Raw genomic sequence first — 13,621 nt, 5'->3', positions numbered from 1 at the left:
TCGACATGCTTTAATTACATTTTAAATTCAAATCGGCTGCTATTTGATCCGCTGGGTGTATTTATAGCTCTGCTCAAGCTGGCTGTGTGGATAAGGCAGGTTGGGCAGGTTGCTGTGACATGTGGGGCAGGAGGGGATTGCTCGTTCGCTTGCCTTCTTTTCCTCCTCCCCGTTGGATTATTATTTTGCAGCAGGACCCATGTCTCCTCCCGCCCTCCCTCTCTCTCTCTCTCTCTCTCTCTCTCTCTCTCTCTCTCTCACACACACACACACACACACACACACACACACACACACACACACACACACACACACACACACACACACGCTCTCTCTTAGGTTTCTTTTGTTTTTATTGTATTATTCTCTTGTGCAACAGGGGGCGGGAGAAGCAAAGGGTGGCCTTGATTTTTTCTCTTTAGCATTTTAAACACACACAGAGTGTTTGGGAGAGAGAGCAAGAGAGAGCGAGAGAGCTGGTCCTTAGGACTGTGAGTTGCTACCTCCACATGCCTGAGCCAGCAGACAAAGCAAGCGCGGATGAAGTTGATACAGTTACCCTGGGGGTCGCCGTTTCCTCCTTGGGTCAGAGGAATCACAGAGACTCCCCTGCCCCCTGTCCGCTACTGAGCTGAAAAATCTGTCTCTGGGATATAACCTGCTGCTCTTGAATTTCCTCCTCTCCTCCCTGCCTCACTCTGCTTCTTCCTCCCACCTTCCCGCCTCTCTTCAACACTGTCTGGACCAGAGCTGGATTCTCATGGACCTTCCAAGATGTTCATGTCCAGAATCCTGGATTTTCAGAAGACAAGATATGCCAGGTAAAGCCAAGTGGCTGTGTTCTTAATTCCTTTAACTGAACCATGTTGCGTTGTGTTTTGAAACCCTCTAGGATCCCTCCCAACCCCTGCCCTTTCATAGAGGAAGTAAGGATTGAATTCCTGGTTGGCACTTTCAGGACACTGCAAATTAAGCTGACAGCGGAGTTTGAAAGATGCTCAGCTCCTCAGAGCACAAGGCACCTGCAGGGCTGACACCCCTGCTTTGTTTTCCAGGTTTAATGATAGTCCTTTGCACTTTCATAGCACCTTTGTAGACAAGAATAAATTCAGCCTCATGACACCTCTGTGAGATAAGTATGACTAGTCCCATTTCACTGGTGGGGAAACTCAAGCAAACGTGGCCACTGATCGTTGAGTCTTTCAATGTTTGGGTGTCCTTCTTGGGACACTTTGACCCATGATAACCCTTTGGAGTTGTGCACCTCTTAAAAATTAGCCCCCCCTTCCTCCCCATTCCCAGAAGTCTCATTTGGATGGGGCACCCACTAGCCACTTCTAAAAATGTGTCTGTACATGACTTGCCTGAAAGTGTCATGGACTTGGGAATAGATTTCTGGTTAGCAAGTTCCCAGATCTGGGGCTTGACTTCAAGGCCATCTTTCCAGCCAGCTCAAAGAAGATGCCGATGACCAGAAGTATCTCCTAGAGGGGCACAAGCCATAGTGTGACAGACTGACATTTTGCAGAGCTGGCCCCATAACAAAACCCCCATGGACTTGAACACAACTCTAAGAGAATTGCAGGACCTTTCTTCCTTTTGTATTGCTTCTGTTAAGGGCAGGCAGGGATCCTAGTGGGTCTCAGGGACTTTGGGATCGTGTATGGATTTTGGAAGAGTATTGGTGGAACTGGCTGATTGGCTGTCTCACAGATCCAAAAGGACAGCTTGAGTTGTCTGTCTGTGATGTAGCTGCTTCCTACAGAGAGTTGGATCTCTGACCCTTCCCTTAGTCTGGGACAGATTCCCATGCAGCACAGTCTCCCCCAGTGCTGGCAACTTTTTCTAATAGCTCAGGGTATGAATTTTCTATGTGTCCAACCAATATACAGAGAAACTCAGGGCATTACACATGCTCAAAAAAGGTGAATTCTGACAGGACTAGGTACAGAGAAGAGGTATTAGAATGATCAGGGGACTAGAGATCCTATCTTTTCAAGAGGAGACAGAGAACTTGACTTGTTGAGCCTCGCAAAATGAAGGCTTGTTCTCTCTGAATACATTTGGGGGAGAACACCAGACAGAGAGAAGAGCTATTTAAGTTAAAGGACAATGTTGGCAGAGGAACGAATGGGTACAAACTGGCCATGAATACACTAAGATTGGAAATTAGAAGGTGGCTAACTATCAGAGTGAGATTCTGGAACAGGCTTTCATGAGGCGTGGTGAGAGTAAGGAATGTAACTACTTTTAATGGGGGTCATGATGCCTTTTTGAACAGGACAATATGATGATGGGGGGTGCCTTCTGTGTTCCCAGCAAGTTGTGTGCTTGGACGGTCACGCAGGAGACATTCAGATGCCACTCAGCTGATAACGAGAGTGCCCAGAGCAGCTCCCAGTCAGCAACATGTGTTTCTATTGGTGGTGCACATCTGCACATGCCTTGGTGCATATAACAACATTTATTCCACACGTGGATGTAAAAAATTAGAATGAATATTGGTGCCCTGTGCTCGCATAGTATAGGACTCAATGGCTCAGGAAATACCTTTCAGTCCCATGTCCTATATTCCTAAGTAAATTGCAACAGAAAATTATTGTCAGGCATCTCAGACAGGAAATGCAATGTACACCTGAATTGTTCATTTTAACCCTGAAGACAGGCATAGTGAGTCAAGTAGAAAGTATAATCACTGTCATAGTATCATTTGTAGCCAGACAAAGTGATGTTGCAATGGAAAGGCTCTGGGGGTATGTCTACACTACCCCGCTAGTTCGAACTAGCGGGGTAATGTATGCATACCGCACTTGCTAATGAAGCCCAGGAAATTCAAATCCCGGGCTTCATTAGCAAGTGCGGTATGCATACATTACCCTCCTAGTTCGAACTAGGAGGGTAGTGTAGACATACCCTGTGAGATGGTGTTTGAAAACAGAACTTCTCAGTGAATTCAGTGAATGGGGAAAGAAAGGCATCAAACAGTCCGTTAAGCCTGGCTCCTTTATGCACAGTACTTGGGCATTACAAGCAACGGCAGTTCAAGGTTCCTGCACCCAGCTCCTTAGCCAGGGTTTCCTAAGTTAGCCCTGACGTGTGGGAAATACCTGAGAGAACAGTTCAGTGGTTGTGTTTGTTCGGTCCTTAGCCTCTCTCCCTGCTGCACATGCCAGTTCTTGTGCGGGGGGTGGTTTCTGTGATGTGGAGAAAGAGCTGCTGACTTGACAAATTCCAAATGGCTATCCAATTCCTGTCACAAAGCCGGTTTCCTCATCCCTTTGTCTCAGGAACCGAGTATACACAAATCCTGAATGAAGACTCTCTTCTCTTCCTTCATAGGGATTTAAACACAACGTTCCTACTGACAAAATTGAAGCTGTACTGCTCTCCTCCTGTTTACACATGGGAAACTGGGTGAAGCACATGATGCTTTGTAACCTCCTTGTCCAGTACAGATCCCTTTTTAATCATCAGGAGACTGCACAAGGGCTTTTCCCCCCCTTTTTACAAAGGGCAATAGGAAGGTGATCAGATGAATGAAATGATGTCAGTTTTCTGGGCTCCAGACCAAAGCATATTTTGGAAGCCGCTGGAGCGAGCCCGCTTTAGAAAATCCCTCTCTGTCCAGTTAGAGAAACTGATCTGCTAGATATGACTGAATACACTTTTTGTCCCACAAGTGTTGCTTGTTGAATGAGTTGCTAAGCGCCCATTGTTAGGACAGGCACAGTGGGGGATGTGAGTGGAATGAGCCTTGCTAACTGACAGGAGGGGCAAGGTTCCTTTCTGTCTTCTCTTTTTTCTTCTCAGACAGGATTAGGGAGCCGGGGAAGCAGGACAAATGAGCAGCACTGGAACTTTTAGTGCGTGAAGATAAATCTCCTCCCACATGTAACCTAAGGGCCTGGCTTTTGTTTTTCAAAGTCTTTTTGCTGAAGTCTTTGGATAGTTCTTCCTGGAGCATAAATGATACAAATATAGCCCACTGACTAATTGAGTGCTAGAACTGCCATGCTGAGCTGGAGACCTGAGTTTAAATGTCTGGCTTGGCAAGATCTGGAAGGGCCAGGGACCAGAAGAGGAAAGGCTTGTGATTCAGGGATTGGGTAGCGAGCCCTCTCAGTACGTTAGGAATCACAGCTGAAAAGGAGCTCTCCATCCATCCCATCTTGGCTGCATTTTATAAATAGGGACAGGTGTAGCCTGGCCTCTTGGGGAGGCATTAGATGCATCTTGATACCGGTTGTAGAGTGGGGAGCTTTCACTCTTGTGGCATTGATTCCTCCCACCCCTTCGCCAGAGTAGCATAAATTCTTGATCTCATAAAAGGAATTTGGAACTGATTTTTTTTTGTGGGGGAGGGATTTCTTTTGTATTATCTGATTCAAGAGACGCAAGGAAGGAAGAGATTCATGTCGACTGGTCATTAATAAATGCACTGGAAAAACAGCCAGATGAAAGACCTTAGCAAGAGAATTAGATGAAAGGCAACAATCAAAGTGGGAGTGGTTTATGAACTGCCAGATAAGACAGGAGGCTGTCCCTTGCTCAGGAGGCAAGAATGTTAACCAAGGGTACGTCTAGACTACCGCGTTTTGTCGACGGAAGTTTTGTCGACAGATTCTGTCGACAAAACTTCCGTCGACAATTTGCGTCCAGACACATGGAGTTCTGTCGACAAAGCAAGCCGCTTTGTCGACAGAACTCCGTAGTCTGGACGCAGTGTTACAGGCAATAACACCTTCTGTCGACAGAGTTCTGTCGACAGAAAGTGTTATGCCTCGTAAAATGAGGTATACCAGCGTCGACAAAACCGCGGAGTTCTGTCGACGTTATGTCGACAGAACTCCGCGGTAGTGTAGACGCTGGTATTGTTTTGTCGACAAAAGTCCACTTTTGTCGACAAAACTAGGTAGTCTAGACACACCCCAAGATTCAAGCAGGGTTGGCCTGCTTCTAAATGTTGTGTGGCTTCAGGAAGAGAGGGAGGATGGCAAGAAAGAAAGAATTTGAAGAAAGTCTATAACAGCTGCAGAGAAGAAACTGAATTTGATTCCATTCCATGAACAAGAAAGCCCTGAATTCCCAGGTAGTGCTGTTCAGCCAGATCATTAAACAGGTCCCTTGGAAGTGCCTTCTGCTTTATTCCAATTTCCCATGAGAGCTGCCCCTTTGGCACTAGCATGTCAGGTTCTCCCAATAATCTGACAAGAGGGCTCCCAAGGAAAGCTGAGCACTGTAGATTGAAAGTGGCTCTCACAATAGAAAGGAAAACCAACTTCATAAGAACAGCCATACTGGGTCAGAACAAAGATACCTAAAAGGGTGTCACAGGAGGGAGGGGGGGAAATTCTTCTCCTTTGCCGCTGAGGATAGGACAAGAAGCAATGGGTTTAAACTGCAGCAGGGGAGGTTTAGGTCGGATATTAAGAAAAACTTCCTAACTGTCAGGGTGGTTAAACACTGGAATAAATTGCCTAGGGAGGTTGCACTGGAGATATTCAAGACCAGGTTGCACAGACATCTATCAGGAATGATCTAGACCAGTGTTTCCCAATTGGTGCTCCGTGGAACCCTGGGGTTCCGCGGAGCACAACGAGGGGTTCCGCGAGGAGCCGGCGCTCCCCCGCCCCCTCTGAAAAAGAGAGAGAGCCGGCTAGCCAGCATGGAGCTGGTCCCGACCCCGCGCACGCGACCTCCCAGCCCGGCCCCAGAGCGTCTCTCCCCCGGACCTGTCCCTGCTGTGCGCGACCTTCCCTGAAGGTGAGCACCGGCCCCGGGAGCGCCACAGATTGGCCGCCCGTGCTCTGAGGGGCGGGGGGCGCTGGCCCCGGGCACATGGCACTTGGGGGGGGGGGCGCCGGCCCTGGGCTCGTGGCACTTGGGGGGGGCAGCCGGCCCCAGGCTTGCGGCACTTGGGGGGGGCCGCCCCGCCCCTGGGCGTGCAAGTGTCTCCGCCCTCTGGCGCCCGGCGGGCGAACGGCCACACCCCCTGGTGCCCGGCAACCTCCAGTGGTTGGTGACCACTACACCAAAGGGATGGGGTGGAAGAGAGACAATTGCCAGGGGGCCAAGCACAGACAATGAGGAAAAGGGCAGGAGGGGAGAGGAGGTGTCAGTGGGAGGGGAGGTGTTAGAAAAGGGGATGAGGAAGGGTAGCTCACATGATCAGAGTGGGGCTACTGGAGAAGTGGGCACGGGGAGAGAGAATGGCTGGTGGAGGGGGGCAGGTTGCAGGAGGGATGAGGACAGTGAGAAGAGCAGGAGTCAGGACAGCAGAGGAGGGTGAGGAGTCAGGGGGCAGCAGGCACCAGGGGAGCTGACATGGCAGCGGAGGGAAAAGGTAGAGGTTTAAAAATATTTATTAATAACTTGGGTGGCACATCCAAACAATCCACATGAGCTCAATACTGGTGCACAACACAAAATTCATTTTGCTCATGTGAGGAAACTCTTAGGCTATGTCTACACTGGTTGATTCTTGTGCAAGAACATCTTGCGCAAGTGTTCTTGTGCAAGAACACATCCACTCTTCCATGTGCGAGCTGTGCTTTTGCACAAGAGCATCTATGGCAGTGTGGACACTCTCTTGTCCAAGAAAGTGCCGATGGCCATTTTAGCCATAGGGCTTTCTTGCTCAAGAAATTCATGTTGCCTGTCTACACTGGCCTCTTGCACAAGAACAGTTGCTCAAAAGGGCTTATTCCTGAGTGGGAGCATCGTAGTTCTTGTGGAAGAAGCCCTGATTTCATACATGAGAACGTTAGTGTACTTGAGCAAGAACACACGGCCAGTGTAGACAGGCAGCACATTTTTGCGCAAGAGCGGCCACTTTGGCGCAAGATCGTGCCAATGTAGACACAGCCAAGGGGAGGGAGGAAGGCAGGGGCAGGGAATCAGCGCTGGCTCAGCATGTCTCCATGGTTTGGGGGAAGGTGCAGGGAAATTGAGCTCAGCTGGGTTGCAGAGTGGGGAGGTCCGGGGAGCTGGGCTGGGCTGTGGGGTGTGTGTGTGTGTGTGGAGCTCAGAGCTCAGTTTGGCTGCAGGAGGAGGGAGGTGCCGGGAACCAGGGCTAGACTCAAGGGGAGGGAGAGACAGGGAATCGGCTCTTGGCTCAGCAGTTTTGTGGGGCTTGGAGGAGGTGCAGGGAAACGGGGCTCAGCTGTGCTGTGGGGGTGGCATGCAGGGAACCAGTGCAGGGCTCAGCTGGGCTGAGGTGGATGGGGGAGGGCATACAGAACAGACGGGCAGCTCAGCTGGGCTGTGAGGGGCTGCAGGGAACTGGTGCTGCACTCCCTTGGATTGTGAGGGATGGTTTTGGGGGAAGTGCAGGGAACCAGCAGGGGTGGGCAGCTTAGTTCGGTTGCAGGGGATAGAGGTGCAAAGAAGCCTAGTGGGGAAGGAGGGGGGACCAGGAGTCCTGAAATGACCTCCCCTAGTCCAAAAATCCCTCATCTGGGACCAGTCAGGTCCAGAGGGTGCCAGATCAGGGAGGTCCAACTCCTACCCAAGTTCTCTCCTCGCACCCTCCCTCATAGCCAGACACCCTACATCCAGCCTGCTTCTGCACCCTACCTATCTGGTCTGCACCCTACCCAGACCTTGTTCCCTTCCACCCCCCAGCTCCCTCCCAGATCCTGCACCCCATCCCTATCCCGCTTCTTGGCAGCCCTGCCATCCACCCTAGCACTGCCCTGGCCCCAGCACCTTGCCTCACACCCCAGGACTCAGCACCACCCTGGCCCTGACCCCAGCCCCAGCACCCTGCCATCCACGCTAGCACCCAGCAGCACCCTGTTCCTTGTCCCAGCACCCTGCCAGTCACTCTAGTGCCCAGCAGGACCATGTCCCTGACCCCAGCACCCTGCCACCTGCCTGTCCCAGCACCTTGCCCCAGCAGTCTGCCACCTGAGCCAGCATCTTTCCACCCAGCAGCACCCTCTCCCCAGCACCCACTAGCACTCTGTCCCCTACCCCCACCAGCACATTTGGGACCACATTAGTGAGGCTTGGGGGTTTTTGGAGGAGCTTTTTTTTTTGTTTTTTTGCATCTCACTTGTGTGGCCCCAACTGACTTTTCTGTGGGTCAGTGACCTTTGGCTCAAAACAAATTCCTCACCCCTCTCATAAATAAAGACAATGCTAAACCTTTTGAGTTTGACATATTTTATTTAAAAATGAAGCCAGGCCAACAAGCCCCCAGTTGGGGCCAAACCCCCATTTCACTGCAACATCATAACACTCCTGCACCACCTGACCCCAAATCTGAGCCTATCATACACTGGAACCCCTGTCCTGAGTCTCTTACATCCCCAAACTCCTGCATCCCCACATCCTCAGTCTTCTGCCACAACGTTCCTCCACCATCCACACATCACAAATCTGTGTCCTGAGCCCAACATACTCCACAAGCCCTGGCTTGCTCAGCACCCCAACCTTCCAACACTCCCCGGCCTAGAGCCCCCTCCCTGAGTCAACAGCCCTTTCTCCTGCATCCAAATTCCCTCTCAGAGCTTGTACTTCTCACCCCTTCCCACACCCAAATCCCTCATTCCCACCCCACATCTCACTCACTAGGTTGAGACAAGTATAAGGGCTGGGTATAGCAAGTGATGGAGAGGAGGGGAACAGAGCGGATGAGGCCTCACAGAAAGGAGATGGGGGGGGGTCTTGGGTCATGAATTGGTGGGTCCCTCTCTCCTCCCCCCCCCTTTTTTTTTTGCTTGACAAACCTAGGGGTTCCTTGAAATTTTGAAAAGCTGAAAAGGGTTCCTCAGCCAAATAAAATTGGGAAACACTGATCTAGACAGTGCTCGGTCCTGCCGTGAGGGAAGGGGACTGGATTCGATGTTCTCTAGAGGTCCCTTCCAGTTTTACTATTCTATGAAAGGTCCATCTAACCCAGTATCCTGTATTCTGACAGTGGCCAATGCCAGGTGCCTCAGGGGGAATTAACAGAACAGGCAGTCATCAAGTGATCCATCCCCTGTCTCCTAACTCTAGCTTCTGCCAGACAAAGGCTAGGGACTCTGCCCATCCTCGCTAATAGCCACTGATGGACCTATCCTCCATGAGTTTATCCAGCTCTTTTTTGAATCCTGTTATAGCCTTGGACTTTACAATGTCCTCTGGCAAGGAGTTCCACAGATTGATTGTGCATTGTGTGAAGAAGCACTTCCTTTTGTTTGTTTTAAACCTGCTACCTATTGAAGTTTGACACACTGCTCATGTCAGTGTTTGTGTGTGTGTGCACATGAAAGACCGAGAGAAAGGAAGGGGCCCCCAAAAGCATCTCAACTGGATAAACATCCCTTTTGTTGTCTGTATCTTGGTGCTGCTCTATAGTGAGTTTCCTCCATCTTTGAGGACAATCATCTTCTACACAAAGGTTCTAATTCAGCCATGACGTAAATGGCAGTGTCAGTTACGCCTGAAAGCAGATCAGATTCCACCTGCTTTATTTTACCCACCTCCACTGAGTTGCTTTTTCCTGCTCCACCCCCAGTCTGACACCTTGATGTATCAATTTCACTTGTTTAGCACGCCCACTGAATGGCAAATAAGTGCATGTTACACCTCTTTGAGACTGACACTTGTTTCCCCAACTCACTTAGACTCAATATGTAATTTACCTCTCCAGTCACATCACTACCACATTTGACCCAGAGACGCCTATGGATGTTACGCCTGCTTCTGACACTGAGTTTGAGTGAGGTCCAAAGCCTTTGTTATTTTGTATTAATGTTGTTGCCAGTTTTCAGTAAAACGCGGATTCTTTTTACGTAGCTGAGCCAAGGACAAGTCCAAGCTCCCCTCCCTTTGGGCACACAAAAGTACTGTTTTTGCTTTGGGAATCAAAAAAAAAAAAAAAGTAGGGAAACATGATAAAAAGCAACTTGTGTGTGGATTCTTTCACCAGACCTAGAACATGGGGGCCCATAGGGAACCGCTCACAGCAGCTAGGCAAAATCAGGATAATTCCCAGAGGCTCAAGATTTAATTTATTCAGGTAAAAGACCCTAGAGGTTATTAGGTTGGTCTGCTCTTGCACTGGGCAGCTAAGCCAAGAGTAACAATGGAAACAGTAGCTGCAATGAAAAGATGCCATTTAAATTCCCAACAATGAAGCTAAATTTGGAGGCAGGGGTGCGGGAACAATTTTTAGAGTGGGGGGACTGACAGCCATTGAACCAAACTGTAAGCCCCGTATATATTGGAAACCACTTCACACCGGAGGAGGTGAAGGTGGGATGGTAGTAACCCTAGATCGAGTGCTGAGATGAACCCTGACTGTACCAAAATCTGCCCTCCTCCTGAACTTCATTAAGAATTGTATTAAATGTATTTGAGCACAGAACTTGACCATTGGTTACAGTCTGCTTCCTAGCCAGTAAATGCACAGATCCAAGTACAGCCCATAACGACAAAGAGGTGTAAGGGTGGGTCAGAGATGTACATGGATTCCATACAACAAGAAGAAAAGAGAATGGATGGTTCATGCAGCACAAGGGTAATAGGGTATGAAATCTTTCACCTTTTGATTGCTTTGTTCGAATACAGCCACTGAAAGCCCTGGTCATCTGGTGAGATGAGTTTGGTGGGTCTTTGGCTCATTCCTGCTGGGTATGTGGTCACATCACAAACATCACCATTGTTATTGTCACCATGGAGCACCAGGATGGGCTCTGAAGAATGGACTACCCTCATACCACCGGAAGTAATGGCTGTAGGGCATTGGTGAGGTATCGGAAGAGCTCTCTTTGGATATCTTGCATTACCACTGCCTACGTGTGCCTTAGAGCACCCCCTGGTTTCTGCTAATCTTTTCCATCTATATGTGGATTTTTTCCATCCATGTGCAGAATAATTGTATGTGCACCATGGCATGTGTGAATGTGCACCACCCCTAAAAACCTACCTGTGGATGCTTTGCTAATCAGTTGGGTGGCATTTGAATCTCTCCCGAGCAGCTGCACAAACATCCAGTTTACAGGGAACGCTTCCTTTGAGGCCCAGCGCAGCACTACCATTGCATCTCAGCCTCAGTTTCCCTGGGAGAGATTTTAGTAAGTCCAGTGAAGCTTATATATTGAACAGAGCTCCATCAGTACTCTAATTTTATTCAGCCCAAAAAGACAGAACATAACACAAAATAGAATGTCTCCTCAGCATCTCTAGCTGAAGGAAGGCAGCATTCTTTCTTGGTTTCCTTTGCCTGTGTGGCCCTTTACATCAACTTCCTCTGAGAAGCCGTCGCCATACATTCTGGGAATTGTTCATCTTCCCACCACCTTCTATTTCTCTAGTGTAAGCCTCCCTCCCTGTGCATAACTTCCATTTATCTTGCCCAGGTGAGTCCTTGCCTAATTAAAGGCCTCCCCAACACTCAACACAGCTGGGTCATTTCAGAATAACTGACCTTATTCCGAAATAACATAGTTCGCGTCTACACAGCAAGCAGTTTATTTCAACATAATGTTGAGCTGGAGGACTTCTTACTCGGACTCCTGTAACCCTCATTGTATGAGGAGTAAGGGCAGTCGGAGGAAGAATGCTCTAATTTGGACTTCCTGCTGCGTCGACTGCACCAAAAGCCAAAGTAAGTTATTTTGACGTAAGCTGCACAATAGACGTAGTTCAAGTTGCGTAGCTTATTTCGGCTTTAGCCCTGCTGTGGACATGCCCCAAGTGAGCTAGTCATAGGTAAACCTGAGATGCCTTGTTCTTCCTTGTGGAACCAGTCACCCCCACCTCCCACTGAGTCCCTCTGAGGGCCAGCTCGTCTCTGACTCGAAGGAAAAACAGAGGCCCTAAGTCCTCAGCATATCTCTATCACATCTTTCACCAACACTAAAAGAAGAGAACCCAAACCTCACAGTTAGCACCATAAGTCCAGAAATGGTGGGGAATTGAAGCCTGAGGTTAAGAGAGATACGCACCATAAGAGAGAACAGGTCTATGGTGGAACCATTGTTGTTCAGTCATAATCATTCATTCAGTTGTTCTTCAGTCATACTCATTCATTTTGAGTGAACTGCAGGGGGGCTGGCAAGTATTGTCCGAGGCTGCCTACTAAATAAATCTTGATATATCTGAATATGTGAAGTTGGCTTACATTTGCTCAGACTTGCCCTCTGCGGGAACGTAGATGCCTTGCACAGTTGTTTTCTTTTTTTTGTTAAACCCATGTGGGACAAAACTGTGGGAATAAAGAGGCCTTAAAAATTGCTGCGGTTTACCACTCCAAGCACAGAGCTGCTTGAACGACTAAAGACAACTCAGAGAGGTGCTTATCTGAGCCAAGCCTGCATTCCTGCCCTCCCTTCCCAGGGTGAGACTCTGCCTCCATGGACCATAAGCAAGTCCACTGAAATCAGTGGGGCTACTTGCAGAATCAGGTGCTGTAACAAGCCGGACTGACTCCATATGGACTAGTGGCCTGAGAGCCAACCTGCCCTGTTCCAGCTGGGAAAGGATCAGGTGATCCCTAGGGTTGCCAGGTGCCCAGTATTGACCTGGACAGTCCGGTATTTTCGCCTCCTGTCCGGTAAAAAAAATTCAGAAAATACCGGACACCTAACATGTTCGATATTTTCTGATTTTTTTCCCGGCCAGTAAGCAAAGATACTGGACACCTGGCAACCCTACAACATACTCAGCAACTGGGCCCAGCCCCGGACCACCTGCTTACCAGGTTCCGCAGGGAAGCTGTATTCTGGCTTGATCAATAACACAAAATGGCCACCGGCAAAAAGCCTAAAGACCAAGGGGAAGCATTGTCTTCCCTAGGTCTTAGTGCTCAGCTTCTCCCCTGTTCCTATCCCTATTCTGACTCTGCAGGCACTCTGAAAGGGTCTCCCCGCCTTTTTCCCCTCAACACATTTTTTTCCCCAGTGTTTTTTTTGGGGGGGGGGTCGGTAATTTTGGTTAAACCATCTGGCAATCCTAGTCCCTCCAGAGGGCTGAGGGGATGGTTGTAAGAGTACAGCTGGCTCCTGGAACAGGCCCTGGAGCAGAGAGCAGCACCGAGTGTGAGGCCTCTAGGCCCCTGCAGCCTGGTTTATGGACAGGGGTAACTTTGTCTTGAGTTATTTTGTGAGCTTTCCTTTGAAATAATAAACCATGGCCTGAGGGAAGGCCTGAGAGAGATTTGGGTGGGATATTAGCCTATCCTGGGCTGAGGAGGCAGGCCGGCACCCAGCACTAGTTTGTGGTGTCCCATAGTAACAAACCCCTTATGAAAGCAAACAGTAATCTGGTCTTGCTGAGCTCGTGCAGCGTTCATTTGTGCCTCAATTGCGTCTCAAGAGCAAACAAAGTATCATCTTAATATACAATGCATCCTCTGCAGGGAGTTATGTCCTGCCCCAGCAGAGAGATTGACTCCAGCCTCCAACAGGCCCCTTCTGTCTCTAACAACAGCCTAGGACCCAGGGAGGCTGCACAGTCACCGTGTAATTCCCCTGCACTGATGGATACATGGGGTTACAAAACAGGTGGCCAATGGGAGCAGAAGTCAGAACTTTCCCAGGAGTTGCTGGGCAATGAAACTGAGCCCTGCAAGAGATAAGAATGAGCACAGCCTCCCCGAGCTTACAGCTAAATGTAAAACTTATTTTCC

General features: G+C 49.3%; 1 protein-coding gene across 1 annotated transcript in view; it reads left to right on the top strand.

The window, feature by feature from the left end:
- Window positions 1-215: 215 nt before the first annotated feature.
- Window positions 216-13,621, top strand: part of MMD2 (monocyte to macrophage differentiation associated 2) — a 64,238-nt gene continuing 50,832 nt past the window's right edge. The window contains exon 1 of the mRNA XM_006112908.4: window positions 216-821. Within this exon, the coding sequence (XP_006112970.2) occupies window positions 775-821 (47 nt within the window). The 5' untranslated portion in view covers window positions 216-774. The remainder of the gene's footprint in view (window positions 822-13,621) is intronic.

Source organism: Pelodiscus sinensis, chromosome 16, assembly GCF_049634645.1.
Source record: "Pelodiscus sinensis isolate JC-2024 chromosome 16, ASM4963464v1, whole genome shotgun sequence".
In the NCBI taxonomy this organism is placed as follows: Eukaryota; Metazoa; Chordata; order Testudines; family Trionychidae; genus Pelodiscus; species Pelodiscus sinensis.
This window is presented reverse-complemented; position numbering and strand designations above follow the sequence as displayed.